Source organism: Sinocyclocheilus rhinocerous, unplaced genomic scaffold, assembly GCF_001515625.1.
Source record: "Sinocyclocheilus rhinocerous isolate Xijiao unplaced genomic scaffold, SAMN03320098_v1.1 scaffold134, whole genome shotgun sequence".
Taxonomy (NCBI): Eukaryota; Metazoa; Chordata; class Actinopteri; order Cypriniformes; family Cyprinidae; genus Sinocyclocheilus; species Sinocyclocheilus rhinocerous.
The window spans coordinates 354209-370039 of record NW_015631070.1 but is presented as its reverse complement, the minus strand read 5'-3'; the positions used below and the strand labels follow the sequence as shown (position 1 = coordinate 370039).

General features: G+C 37.7%; 2 protein-coding genes across 2 annotated transcripts in view; one reads left to right on the top strand and one right to left on the bottom strand.

Annotated features, from left to right (window-relative positions):
• The window catches only part of LOC107741498 (protein FAM78A-like), an 11071-nt gene extending 7691 nt beyond the window's left edge, over positions 1–3380 (bottom strand). Inside the window, exon 1 of the mRNA XM_016554250.1 lies at positions 2292–3380. Coding sequence (XP_016409736.1) covers positions 2292–2584 — 293 coding nt within the window. The 5' untranslated portion in view covers positions 2585–3380. The remainder of the gene's footprint in view (positions 1–2291) is intronic.
• Positions 3381–4389: 1009 nt separating this feature from the next.
• LOC107741497 (inactive phospholipid phosphatase 7-like) lies at positions 4390–8729 on the top strand. The gene is made up of 3 exons (XM_016554249.1): positions 4390–4563; positions 5645–6179; positions 7481–8729. The coding sequence occupies exons 2-3, from the start codon at positions 5711–5713 to the stop codon at positions 7867–7869; spliced, it is 858 nt and encodes a 285-aa protein (XP_016409735.1). The 5' UTR covers positions 4390–4563; positions 5645–5710; the 3' UTR covers positions 7870–8729.
• Positions 8730–15831: the final 7102 nt, after the last annotated feature.

Sequence of the window (15831 nt, the reverse complement as noted above, 5' to 3'; positions counted from 1 at the left end):
TTTTCATGTTATCTTTTTATTTTACGGCATGTATTTGTGAAAATGATTAGGCAGCCGCAGCACACACCATATAGAATAACGCTGCGCATTTCAAGGCACTTCAGTGGACCTTAATGTTACCTGTTTTCTCAATGTTAAAAAACTTCTTAATATATCAATAAGAAAGTACGACAGACTTTTACTCAAGTCTTTATCACTTTATTAAAATTAAGCAAAACAAAACGACAAATGTTTACTTTCACAAGCCGTCTCGTATATAGGCTTGTTGTGTAGTAGCTTAAGCTGTCTCTTACGCAATTAGGTAACAAAAAATGACGGGAAACGACACCTTTGGTCATTCCGTTGGGTCGTTTGTCCAGTCACAGGTACCGTACGGACAGTCCGACCCAATACGGCTCAGTTTTTATGCATATGTTGCTCTGTCGAGCGACAGAAAAATTTTTATGTAGGCCATTCTGAGTCAACACCATGCTTTTCCAATGAGGGGGAAAAGGGCTGTTTTCCCCCACGCCGACTCCACCCACACAGCTATGACGCGACACCGATCAAGTCTATAACATTTCAGAAGACCTATAATACAAAACAATTGTCTTAATGTACTGTGATTAATCAACTGGGGAAAATATAGTGAGATCTATTAATTAACATTTTACACTATTTACCTGGTCTGTCTTGCCTTAAATGTACACTTTACTGTGGTCTTGATGTAAAATAATAATCTGGAATGAAAGCTTAATGTTGCCGACATTCATATAATCATGCGATATGAGCAGAACAGACGGTGAAGAGAGAATGTGACTCAAAAAATACTTGATATGAAAGTGTTTTCTTGTTTCCTGAGTGTGTAAATATTCGACAGGACCGGCGTTATCAGGCCAGAACAGCAGCTGAAATATCAGTCGAGAGCATTACCACGCAATTCTGTGAGCGTGCTTGAATGTAAAGATCCTTCAGATGGACTCGGGTTTGCTGAAATGTCATAGAAACAATTTTTGCTCAGAAATTGCTAGTAAATTTCACAAATAATTACCAAAATGTTGAAGTATAAAGACTGGAATGGTATTTTCCTGTGCATGTAGCTACTCCAATAACCTTTTAATTAACAATTTTTTACATTGCAACAGGAACAACTGGAAAATTGCAGAGCAAACTGTCCCAGTGCTGTGATATCTGCAGTAAATGTGTGCATGTCACTTTACCGTCTGCAGTAAACGCCACTTTCAAATACATTCTTGCAGTTGTAAGTAAAATGCAAAGACCTGTTATAAAGGATATGATGTCATCGACTTACAAAGGAAGTGGAACTAGTGATTAAACAATGAAGTATTAATGTTGAACGGCTGCTTTTACAAGTTTAACATCAGTCATTCCGTCATTTATTTTAAATGCATGATCATTTCTGTGCTCTTGTTTCCAGGAATATGCGGAGGCGGAGCACGTGCAGTCTCCAGATATCTTAAGACACCGAAGGGTTTATTTTTTGTTTCATACAGGAAATAGGGCAAAGTGTAGTCTCTTCAACAGGAAGTAGGACAAGTGAAACCTCAAACGGTATGCAGGCTATGTAATGTCACCTCAAGCACATACATGATCAAATGATCACGCTTTACACTGCACACGGTCAAAACGACGAGTTTAAGATGATCCTACATGCACATGTGTCTGATTGTCACATTGGTTTGACTCTAACGTTTAGACATTGAGACTTTAGATTGTGTTCTGCATATCTGAGCTTCTCAAACGATGTTCATCTAAACAGGTGCAATTTGCACAAGAGCATGTGCAATACACAAATAATGCTGAACATCTGAAGACAGGACGCTTTTATGACTTTGTAATTACTGATAATAAACTGTGTTATTGTTATTATCGTTTCTGGTTACACTGTCCTTGTTACAGTGAAATTATATAATTAAGTACTGAAGTACAATTAATGTACTATACACTTAGGGTTTGTTTTAGGGTTAGTTGCATGCCATTATGCATTATTTACTTTTGTTAGTAAGTGCATGTAATGTGTAACATGAACAATAAAACATGTATTTTCTGTCATTTCTCTTAACTAAAACATTTACCATGGCAAGCAAAGCTTCAGCTAAAAGTTGCTACAGCTGTTGTTTCTGCAGTACACAAGTAGTAAATTGTTATTATCCCTATTTCTGTCATTATAAACAGAAATGTATAAATACATACAGTGCAGTACAATACATGCATAAATTCATGTCACGTTGAGCTTTAAAAGGCAGAAGGTGTGATGTGAAGCCTTTGTGTTGAGTGTCAGATATACTTACATCCCTTTGGATCCGTATTTGTTGTAAAACTCCATGTGGTTGCACGCCTGGATCCAGCCGACCGTCCAGCTCTCTTTACCGGCCACCGGCGGCACCAGGACCCTGGCGGACGCGCGGAAATGCGGCGTGCGGTAGCGCAGCACCACGCTGGAGGACTCGTCGATGCTGGTGGGGTTCGAGTCGATGGAGGAGTTCACCTCCAGAACCACGATGCTGTCCCGGAAACTCTTGGGTTTGCATCTGATGCTCTGAATGCAGCCCATCACAAGCAGCACGAGCGGCCAGCAGAACATCAACCCTCAACAGAACGCACACTACCCACTGACACTCAGAAGAACGCACACTTCACACTGAACCTCTGAGGAACGCACACCAGACGCTGTCTCTCAGAATAACGCGCACTACTGTCCCTCAGAAAACACTAAACGACGCGTCGCGGTGTCGCGTCAGGACTAGAAAAAGCGTTTCTTATTAATGAAAGCATCACGTTATTTTGTTGAATAATAAAAGAAAACAAAAGAAAATAAATAAAATGTTCGTCAACTTTCCGTCATTGGCGGACCGTTATAACGCTCCGCTCACACATAACGTTCTCCAGTCATCGTCAAACGGGCATTTCCGCGTCATAACTCTCACAACATTGCTTTTAGATTAAAATAAATAAGTTAGGTTAAATCCATCCGCTCAGAATACTGCTGGCATTTTGTACGCAAAAAAAAATAAATATATATATATCTTCAACTACAAGCGCGCAAAAATTGCTATAGACGGTTTGGGTATCAAAAGTAACACTGGAAAAGTGATTTTTAAATTTTTTTTGCAATGAATATTTACATTCCGTGAGTTTGTCCTTGAGGTTCAGTTGAAGGAAGCTCACTTTCTTGTGCACTTGTGAGTAAACGATCCGTCTCAGCATCAGGTGAACTTCACCAGCCCACATGAATAAACATGAGAGGTGAATAAATCAGTCCGGCTGTCACGAACACACATGTTGTGATGAACAGCCCATCATTGCGCGTCTCTCTTCATCAGTTATAATCCATCCTCATCCTCGCGCCGCTGCTGCGCTCAGCCTCCGTCCCGCAGCGCTGTGCGCGTCACCGCATCGGCTGCAGCTGCTCTACTGAGAGCGCCTGTGGCGTCACTTCCGCTCCCCAGCGCGCGCAATATGGGGCGTGTAGTTCTGGGGAGAGAGGCGCGCGTGCGGTTTGTTGGACAAAACGATGTGATATATCCAGTGTTGGGAAGGTTACTTTGGAAATGTAATAAGTTGAATAAAGATTATAATAATTTCATTTAAAGCACAGCCACCACAATATCAGGCTTTAGCACCTCTTTTTACTTTGAGGTCGTTTTGAGGTTAAATACAGATTTAAAATCATAACAAGATACAATTTAATAGCTATGATACTGTCTTTGAAATCAAATATTTGCATAGCTCTGAAACACTGGCATCTAACAAAGCCTAGGAAAAAATAGTTCATCTTAAAAAAAATAAAACATATACAGAAACCCAAACAGGAAATAAAACAGTTACTGAATAAACATGTGTCCTGTTCTGTCCTAAACTCCTCAAAAATAGATGTCTCATAATTTAGAGCAGTCGGTGCAATTTATGAAAGAAATCGATTGCATCTGTATGTTACAATTACATTTATTTTGTAATTAAATTACGTAATTCCGTTACATGTAACTAGTTACTCCCCAACACTGGATATATCCATATCTTTTGAAGGGATTTCAGGCAGCATCAAAATTCAAAAATGTTTCAGATGGAAATTGCCAACTGACATGGAAAACGCTGATTTTAAACATTCGCGTCAGAAAGATGATAAAAGTGCGCGTCCGTTTAAGCACCTTGGAGAACGCCACAGCTGCGATTCCGACAGAGCTCATTAATATTTAGAGCCATGTGAGGTTACGCTTGTCTTATTGAAGCGTCCAGTCACACGTGATTACACTAATATTCATGAGCCAAACCTTCATTCGTCAGCTCTCTGCCTTGCAGCCAATCAGTAGGGCGGTCGTTCTTGTACGTAATTAATATTCAAAAAGCACACCTTTACCATAGTAGTATTCGTAATTTTGTTATGGAGCGGATTGTAATGGATGCTACAGCCGTGCTTACCAATACAGTGAACATGTTTTCAAAAACCAAGGTGTCTTACAGCATATCTGTGCTTGGGAATTGATCTGAACTTCGTCTGTAGACCGCAGCGGGATCATAACAGAGCTGATCTTCTCCAGCGGTGATTCTGAGAGCTGATCTGAGGTAGGCCAGATGATGCTTCACATGTGGTTTAGGAATTAAAGATAAATCTGTCAAAACCTCCTTTCTGGGATGTTCTCGTTTGTCAAATCTATTTAAAAATCGGGTAAATAAAGTATTTTTAGAATTGTAAAAATGCAGACATTTTTTTAGGGCTAAGGTGTGAGTTAGGTTGTAGTATCAATAGCTAGCTGTATATAAAACAATAGACGTCTGTGGAATAATAGCTAAGATAGCTAAATAAACGTATTTCTGTGTGTCATTTTTCAGTAAAATGTGAAAACTGACATGAATTTATGCAAACAAATCTATACCATTGTGTCTCCAGTTATTGAATTTTGGGGTGACTCACAATATTTCTAATTTTGCTAATCAATACCCAGACAGACATAATTATAGTTGCTGGAAAGGGTGAATCAAAATACTTTGAGATGTGACATTTTCTCATTGTCAGTGACTTTTTCTGCAGGTTAAACCAGTATGTGGCAAAAGGTGATTGTCTTTATGAATTGTTGAATTATTCACTTAGCCATTTCATTCAAAAACACTGATTTATTCAGGAACCAAACAAGTGAATGGATCCCTCCAAAAGTTTAATCAGTTGCCTCGCTTGCCTATAGTATAAGGCAATGACTTCACACAGGCAGCGTTTGCATAAGGTGCCTTAAAAAACTGATTTCAGACATGCGTCTGAGACAGAAGAATGCTCACAAAATAGAGAGAGAGAGCTGATAATCATTATTTAATTTTTACATAAAATATACATTTCTGTTGTGCAAGCAGAGGTCATATTAATTGAGACTACATCCGGAAAAAAATCACATTTCAAGGCCAGTTAATTGAATCAGTGATGACAAAAAGGTGATCTAAACTGAAAAAAATAGTGTAAAAAAATAATGCAGTGCTGTAAGTGGTCATCAAAATAAACTCACCTAAAGTCATGATGTTGCAAAAAAAACAAGCTTTGATTTTGAAGAACAACTACCCATTTATAAACCTAAATGAGAAAGCAATATGCAGTTAGATATCCACACACACACATACACTTGTGCATGTCTAAATATATCTGACACTGTTTTCACAGCCTACTTTGAACCTACATCTGAAGCTCACATTAGTTTCTCATCCTGCTGTACGATTAAACCACACAATGCCTTTGAACCCGAGTCGCTCCAGAGCGAAGGATCGCAGTGGCAGCAGCAGCGTTATGGGCTGGCCCGAGTTTCTGTCCCTGAACGTCCCGCCGCGAAACAACAGAGCGTGGAGAAGATCCGGCCAGTCCAGGTCCCAGCAGAACCAGCAGAGTGAGAACCTGCCAGAGCCGGGTGAGAGCATGAAGGAGCGCAGAGAGGCGACCAGGCTGCCGGATGAAGACTGCATGCTGCTCAACCCGTCCTTCAGAGGCATCGCCATCAACTCACTGCTGGCCATCGACATCTGTCTGTCCAAGCGTCTGGGCGTGTGCGTCCACACCACATCCTCATGGGGCAGCATGCGCTCGGCGGTCACTCTGCTGGCTCTGACGGGTCACGGCATCACATGGATCTGTGGGACTCTGGTGTGTCTCACTCAGAGTAACACGCTGGCTGGACAAGAGGTCCTGATCAACCTGCTGATAGGTGAGGCGCTCTGCCAGTCTTATTTTAGGACTTTGATACTATTACACAGCACTGCATTTTGAAAAAAGGCCTAATATTACCTGATTTGAATATGACGGAAGTTTTTATATCAAGTTGTTTCACAAAATAAGATTTTTCAAATTATATATATGTATAATTATTATTATTATTATATATAAGTATATATAAAATCAGGACTAGGCATCAAGTAATGTCATACATGTCAAAATGGGCAGGACAGGAAAACAGGAATCGTGTTTGTGATGTTCTGCTGATTAATGGAGAATACAAGGCTTCTTCACCCTGATGGATATCCAAGGCAAAAATGTTACAAAATGCAAAACATTTAGTGAGAAAGTGTGACGTTCTTGGAACCAGCAGCCAAAATTTGTTAGAAGCGATTATTGGATTTCAGCAAATATGATGCAGGGCAGTGTTATAGTTTTTATTAATATTTTGAATTTAATTTTTATATTTCAGTTTTAGTACATTTTGCTGTGTTTTGACATTTTTTTTTTGTAGTTTTTGTTTCTTTTTTTAAATATATCTATATAGATTTTAACCATTTCAGTATTAGTTTATTTTAGTACATCAAGTTAAACTAAATGAAAACAAGATGTTGCCTTGGCAAAAAGCTGAGATTTAAAAAAAATAATAATAATGTAGGCCTACTTTTTAATACTTTTTTAATATTTTAGTTGACGTATATTTTATTTCATTTACCAAAAATGTTTTTTAATGGTTTTAGTTTTAGTTACACTTAAGTTCACATTCAGTTCATACCGAAGTATATTCTTTTAATAAGTACTCTTTTTCACAATGGTCTACAGCAGTGGTCGCCAACCCATAGATCGCGATCGACTGGTAGATCTTTATCACTGTCCCAGTAGATCCCGAAAAAAAAAACTGTAAAATAAGTACAAAAAATGCATTACATTTATGGGGTTATATTAATGTATCACTGAAAAACGGTTGGTGACCACTGGTCTACAGTCTTATGCAACATAAAATCGAAATGTCCCATCCTGGAAATGGAAAAATCCTGGAAATGAATTAAAACTTCAAAGGTTATGGAAATGGCATGGAAAGTTTGGTCAAGAAATTGCTGTTTTTGTGCATGGTGTACATGTGATGATGAAAGTCTCAGATGATTTTGTGTTGTCACTCATGAAGAAATTGTGCTGCTGTGTGTATTTCAGTGTCCATGTGCTTCATGCTTTTTATAGACGTTCTGTAGGTCTAAATGTCCTGATGGAGACACATTCAACTCCTCTCTATCATTTCTTTTACCTCTCTTTCAGCGCTGATTCTTGATGTCCTGACTGTGGCCGGGGTTCAGAAACTGGTCAGGCGCAAAGGACCATGGGACATAAGTCCCGGCTTTCTGGACTGCGTGGCTCTGGACACGTACTCGTTCCCGGCTGCACACGCCAGCAGAGCAGCCATGGTGTCCAAGTTCCTCTTGTCCCATCTGGTGCTGGCCGTCCCGCTGCGGGTCCTGCTGGTGCTGTGGGCCGTCCTGGTGGGCCTGTCCCGCGTTCTGCTGGGCCAACACCACCTGACGGACATGGCGTGCGGCTTCGCTCTGGGCTTCCTTCACTTCAGTCTGATGGAGACGGTGTGGCTGTCGTCTGGAGCCTGTCAGACGCTCATCTCCATCGGGACCTTCAGCTGGGGCTCCGTCCGTTAGACTGCAAACACAGAAGATGTATGTTTACATGCTGAGTCCGAATGCATAATCCAGTATTTGTAGGATTAAACACATATTGTGCCTCAGTCTTTCAGATTAGATGCACAATGTAAAGGACAAATGCAGTTCTGATTTTACATGCTGGAAGAAACGAGCTCCAGTCGCATTATCAGGTCTGTTAGTTATGATTTCAGTCACTCTCTGGTGTTTACACGACACTGAAAGATGCATTCGTGCTTGGGTATTTTTTATTTTGCATGCAATAGCACTGAATTTGACTGTACAGTTGAGTTCGGACTCTTTTTCTGTCTCATTTTCACTTCTTAATTCTGCAGAACTGAGATCTTATAGGGGAAGTTGCTTGGAAAGGAAGTAATTGTTAAAAGTGTTTTTGTCCTGATAAACAACTGATATTTTTAGAATGTCATCAACGTTTGAAGATTAGTTAATTGCAGCACCAGTGTAATTTTAAAAGAAAAAAGAAAAAGTTTGGGATTAATTATAAGAACATCCGAAGCGAAAAGACCCATTTCTTTTTTGTTTCGTGATTTAATAGCTCTTGCATTTAATGGTAAATTTGTGTGTAGAGCACAGTTGTGTGATACCATATCAAATTTGATCAGGACTTACAAACAATCAGTTTTCCATCGAGGTGTATTTATTTCAGGATGTTGCCTGTCTGGTTTTCTTTGTGTGCATGAATTAAGTTTGACATGTTTTGAATCAGTATTTTTTGTGATATCAATCAAAGTACTGTAATGACTCCTGCAATATTCAATTGATCTGTTGGTTTTGTATTTGACATAAAAACGAACTAGTGAAATGGTTCTGTACTGCACATATTTGAACTATAAAATTAAATAACTGACTGTTACATGATACACTCTTTGCTGACAAATAAAGTGTGTGTTTCTGTGTGTGTAATAATCCATTATAACGCTTCCTTCAGTGAAAAAGTGGTCTGGTCTGAATCAGGAGAGAAATCTGCACAGATCAGGCAATGTTTACAAGCCAGCCAAAACAGTTCTGAACAAACATGTGGGTAGATTTTGATGTGAGACAAAACAGGAGATGGACTTTTTCACTGGAGGAAGCGTTATTATGGATTATGGATTTAAGAAGTTAAGAACATCTTGATGGATTTGTTTACAAACAGATTTTGGCTTCACAAGATGTTAATTGATGGACTGAAGTGGTGTGGATTACATTGTGATGTTTTTATCAACTGTTTGTACTCTCATTCTAACGGCACCTATTCACTGCAGAGGATCCATTGGTCAGCAACAGTTCTCCAAATCTGATGAAGAAACAAACTCATCTCCATCTTGGATGGCCTGAGGGTGAGGACATTTTTAGCACATTTTCATTTTTGTGTGAAGCATTGCCCTTGTGCACTTTTGACCGAAGAATTTTACATTTTGAATATTTAAAAATCGTAGCTTCATCGGAATGGTATGAAACTTGGTGACTTTTATGGCACTTGGTATGTGAACACACACAAAAATTGAGGGCATGATTCGAAAAAACTAAGTGCTCTTCCCACTCACACACGCGCGGATACACACACACTTGTACACACACACACCCCTATGAACTGGTGTGCCTGTAACACAGCAACTATGTAAAAATAAAATCAATAATTCAACTACAATTTAGTAAAAAACATTTTAAATGTAGGCCTACTAAATTGCAACTTCGTCAATGAATGTGTAATTACAAATATATTTAAATACATACAATAGAAATTACATTAAAGTATATTTTAGTTTTATCATAAATGCTTGTAGCCTATACTTTTAGTAGCTACTTCACACTTAAATATATTCTTTTAACAAATATTTTCTGTATTGCTGTATATATTATATGTTAATATACATTATTAAAAGTATGCTAAGTGTATTTATTTTTCGCAAGACGGATTTTTTTTTTTTTTACTGTCATTTATAGTAACCGAAGTGCTCTCTAAAATTGGTATAAAATTATAGCCTTATGTCTAAATAAGTTATGTTCCAAATTTGAAGTTGATATGAAAAAAATTGAGGTTCCTGTGAGATTTTATTTAGGGCATTATACCACAAACAGCCACCAGGTGCCACCCAAACTCCATTGATTTTTTTTAAATGCATTTTTCTGTCACAAATGTCTAGATTTCTCGGTCAATATTACTTCTATCTCAAAAGAACCTCAGACTCAACAAAGAGACTCAGACCTTTCCAATGATATGTTTTTTGTCAAGATTATAAAAAGTTTTGATTCTAAAAGACCGTAATTCATTTTGTAATATGACACTTGACACTGCCCACTAAGGGGGAGGAGACCGCCAAAAGATTTAAAAGTACCATTTCCATGGTAACGCAATGACTGATTATGAACACTTTGTTAAAATACATTTGCAGGGTAAAGAGGGACATTTTAGCTCTTACAAAATGTAAATATTAAAATAAATGTGCATTTAAAACACTTATTAATTGAGATGAGAATGTCCTGTAACAGGGTGGACATTTAGCCCTTGCACATGTGAAGAATTTCATGAAAGATTATTAAAGAATAATGTCCTGAGCTGGACCAATATATTTTTCTAATAGTGTAACAAAAGCGTCTTCAGATAAAATGATTACATCATTTATATAGATATTTGTGTTCTATAACATTTAACTATTGTAGTTTGCATTTCACTGTTTTTATTCATTTTGAGAAAGACTGTATCTATTTTTGTGCAAGTGAGATGAGTAAATGCATGTTTACATTTAGTCTAAGCATCATGATTACACAGTGCCTCTGCACTTACTCCCAATCTCTCAACACGTGGACGAGCTGTCAGTCAATAAATGGGAAAACAAAGTATGTAGCCTTACTTCTTTGAAAAAGAAACTTAGATATTTTCTTGCAAATTAAAAAGTAATGCGTTACTTTACTATTAATGTAATGTAACTTATTTTGGAAAAGTAATCTGACGTAACTCGCGTTACTTGTAATGCGTTACCCCCAACACTGCTGCTCCTCTCTCTCTCTCTCTCTGTCTGTTCAGAGGAGATCTTACATGTTTCTCTGCACTGGATGTCATGGATAATAACGCATTTGGGAGTCGCTTGCGTTCCGAATGAGAAATATGCCTCTACAACTGAAGATGGATTAAGCAGGCTGTTTCTTTTAGGTATGATGGAAAAAGAAACGAATTGATTGGAATATTGATATCGTAAACTAAGCTAAAAAGCTAGGGCTGTCAGTAATAATTGCAATTCATTTTATGTTTTCCAAATCAAGACAGATTAGAAACTGATCAGTGAAAAATCACAAAGCAGTTGTGTAGAGTTTGGTGCCATAACTGATTTTAGAGTTGATTAGTTGACTGTGTTTGTTTATTCAGTACCAAACCCACTTTATATTAAGTGTTTTTAACTACTAGTACTTAATTTAAATTAATAATTTGATACAAAGTACTTGTGTGTACATATGTTAATTACCTTTCTGTAGTTATATCTATAATGCACTGTTGACCTCAACACTTTAACCCACTCTGAAACCAAACCTAAAGCTACCTATATGTAGAAATAATTTATCTAAAGCATCAGCTCATATGCAGTCACATTTACTGACAGTCTCAGCAGAAAGCAATACATCTGCATTTAATTATGTAAAAATTTCTGGTTTCAAATTGAAAACATTTAAGTTTTCACAGAAACATTGATATTAACAGTCATGCTTCATAAGCACAGTATGTGTGTATTTCCTTAATGTTTATTTGTTTATTATTTGTGCAAACTGTGCATCTCTGACCTTTTTTTGATGATTTGCTCTGTGAATATGGCCCAGCAAGATTGATGTTACCTATGAGAGCGCATTAACCGAATTAACCACAAAAATATCAAATAGGATTTCTGTTTTTCATTAAGCGCCATCTAATGTCAGGGAGTGAATTTGCACGTTCACTCGGCTCATCGCCTGCGAAAATCGCTTGGGTATGAACACAAAAGACGCGTCGAAAAACGTTGGCGATAAGCGCGCGCGATAATCGTCCCGGTGTGTACGAGGCTTAATGTTAGAATTGTACAACCTGATTAAGTTATAAAGGTAATTAACACAGGTGATGACTGCTGACATGTCAAAGATAAATGGCTAAACACATTCTCTATAAAAGAGTCTTACAGTGTATTAATTACGCTTCAAAAAAGGTTAAAGCCTTTATGTTAAGACATTTATAATATAGGTCTACATTCTAATGCATTATATATTTTCCTAAATAATTGTAACCAAAGTTAAAAAGCATTATAATATTCGAAGGTTTGTTCCTCGTGTGTTTTAATGCATTATATTTTCTAAAAGTGTAACAATGAGTAGATTAGTATTATACAATACATTGCATTATAAGGTGCATTAAAACACATAATTCATGTATTAAAACGACTTGTATAATGCATTTTTCTGACCAGATATTTCACAGATCGCGATTTAAGTAGACTATAAACAACCATTTTCGGCATGGATCCGGTAACACGGAGTGTGAAAACAATAAACGCATTTCTGCAAAATAAAGTAAACCAAGCGTTTGTCTGTCGCTTTGTACGATCCAAAACATTTACAGCACGAGCTGTAAAGTTTCATTGTGAAGATTCGCCATCAAACAAAAACTAAAATATAAGATTCATGAAAAAAAATAAATAAAATCAAAGCACGCGATAACGAGCTCAGACCTGCCCAAATACACACAAACAAACACACACACACAGAAAAAAAGAAACTCGAGCCTGAAGGAAAATAAAGTTCAAATAGGATCCAGAAGTGTTAAAACAGCTCGTCAATATGCACGAAACTCACTGTTCAGACGGATCGTTTTTATTCCGTGAATGTGCTGTAGATCCGGGGCTCACGGGGAAAATGCACGTAATTCACTCACCGAGCCACGTCACTGGGCCACCGACCGACTACACACACACACACACACACACGATCCAACCCCTCTCTGGGTTGACAAGATCTGTGTTTTGTCTGTCATTAGAACGGCTGTATCTGAGGCAGCAAGTACATCGCATTATATAGCCTACACTTTCATCAACTTACAACTATATATATGAGCGCTTAATTTTTCCTGTTGTTTAATACATTTGACCACAATCTCATGCTAAACAATAAGGCAGTATGCACAGGATATTTAAAACGTACAAAAGTCTATTTACTACAACTAGACGCCAAATGCTTCTCTGCTCTTCAAACACACAAAAAACATTAGCCTTTACAGACATACAGATGCATCTCAAAAAATTAGAATATCGTGAAAAAGTTCATTTTTAAAACTTATTTCAAAAAGTGAAACCTTCATATATTCTAGATTCATTACATGGTTCTCTTTGAAATACAAATCTTGTGCAATCCCATGTATCTGTAATCAGATACACATTTAAAACTGGAATATAATCTAATTTCAGTCACTTACATGCGTTTCATTAACAATTCTTCCTGGATTACAATTCGCCATCAAAATGATAAGTTTAATTACAGCTGTGCTGTGATGATCTGCCACCTGCAGCATCCTCACATCATGTGATATAGCCTACTAGCCGGGACTACTGTATGTTTACAGACGTGACATAATGACGCAAAGATGAATGGCGGAATGCTCGTATTTTCCGCGAAAAGTACCACTCAAATTAGAAAACATTACTACAAGCTTACCATTGTGAATCGGGCTAATTGGAGATAGATTTGAACACTGGCTGGTATCAGATACACATTTAAAACTGGAATATAATCTAATTTCAGTCACTTACATGCGTTTCATTAACAATTCTTCCTGGATTACAATTCGCCATCAAAATGATAAGTTTAATTACAGCTGTGCTGTGATGATCTGCCACCTGCAGCATCCTCACATCATGTGATATAGCCTACTAGCCGGGACTACTGTATGTTTACAGACGTGACATAATGACGCAAAGATGAATGGCGGAATGCTCGTATTTTCCGCGAAAAGTACCACTCAAATTAGAAAACATTACTACAAGCTTACCATTGTTAATCGGGCTAATTGGAGATAGATTTGAACACTGGCTGTTTATGTACTTGCTCAAAAATTGATTTCGGATAATCATTTTCAGATCATTTTTAACCAACAAAAAAAGTTATGGACTGCAGCTTTAATTTTTAAGTGGTTTGTTTTGAAAATATTATCCCCTACTCCAGGGGTGTCCAATCCTGCTCCTGGAGGTCCATCTTTCCAGCAAGTTTAGCTTAAACACACAAAACAAGGTTCTAGTGATCTCAAGGCCTTGATTGAAGGGTTCAGGTCTGTTTAATCGGAAAGTGGCCCTCCAGGTGCAAGATAGGGCACCCCTGTCCTACCCAGTGCACAATAACTTTGGTTGATTTATTTCTTAGACCAGGGGCCCGTTCTTCGTACGTCGCTAACTCAGTTATACTTTATTACAAGAGTACCCTACTAATCCAGGGACAATCATTTAGAAATAATAATCATTGAAAAATTAATTTAAAGATAATATAATAATGTTGTGTAGTCTTTAATACTACAGACACAGCCAGTTTTACTCACTGAAAGATTCGTCATAAAATTATTACTTTATAATTGTATTGGAGTCTTACACATGCTATACAGATAATGTAGAGTTGTGCATTAATTTGAGTGCTGACAGATATTATGGCGATGCTACTTTATTACAAGAGTACCCTACTAATCCAGGGACAATAATTTAAAATAATAATCATTTTAAAATTAATTTAAAAATAATATAATAATTTTGTGCAGTCTTTAATACTATAGACACAGCCAGTTTTACTCACTGAAATATTTATTTGTCATAAAATTATTACTTTTATACATAATACATAGTCTTACACACATGCTATACAGATAATGTAGAGTCGTGCATTAATTTGAGTGATGACCGCTATTATGGGAGTGGCTTGGTTGAGCGCAGGAGATGCAGATAACATGATCTTGACTCTTAAGAAACTTGAATTAATGCTGTCACGTAACAAATCTGTTCAAATATAAAATTAAATGAATTGCTAATTACTACATTGAAATAAAAATGTAAAGCCTGTACAAATATTAGAAATCGTGAATATAAATAATTGGGAATCATGTAAAAAAAAATGTATTAAATAAAACAGTGCACATTTCATTTATCTATTATAACAATTTATGTAGTTTTGTTAGCTTGGCTGTTTCCTTATAAAAGTCCCAAAATTTGTCAAGTTTTTCGTCAGGTGTCTTTTTTAATTATATGATGTCATTACGTTGCTGTCTTGCCACCAGCCAATCGCTGCATTGCTGATCGTGGTTTCGAGTATCGATACATAGCCCCTTTTAAACCAACCCATGAACGCGCAATTATTTCAGATAACTCAATCCAGCCATATTAATCAACAACAAGTGCTTTCGAAGAACCGAATTAGCCAGATCCTGATTAGCGCGATGATATCATCTTGGATGTGACATTTAATCTCGGATAAAATAAGCGACGTACGAAGAACGGGCCCCAGGTTATATTTTTGCAGTATTTGGCAACCCTTCACTTACAGTTTTAATGAAAAGAACACACTAGTGTGAGGGAAGAGTTCAGAAGTGAGGGGAAGTCAACAGGATAGCCTTGTGGGCAGCACGCCACACACACAGCGCCGTTGCACTACGGGCGTCCCGAGTTCGAATCCTGACTCAATGACCTTTCCCGACAGGGTTGCCAGGATTTCACAAGAAAACCCGCCCAATCGCTATACTCAAAACTAGCCCAATCGCGTTTCGAGGGGGTCCCCTGTTAAAAATCGCGTTCAGGGGGGTAAAATACACGTTTTTTGGCAGAGTTCCCCTGCTAAAATTCGCATTCCAGGGGATAAATATCATGTTATTGGAGTCGTTTCAACCCGCGGACATGAAAAAGAACCCGCGGCAACCGTGTTAAAGTAGCCCAATTTCACGGGAAAACCACGGACTTGGCAACACTGTTTCCC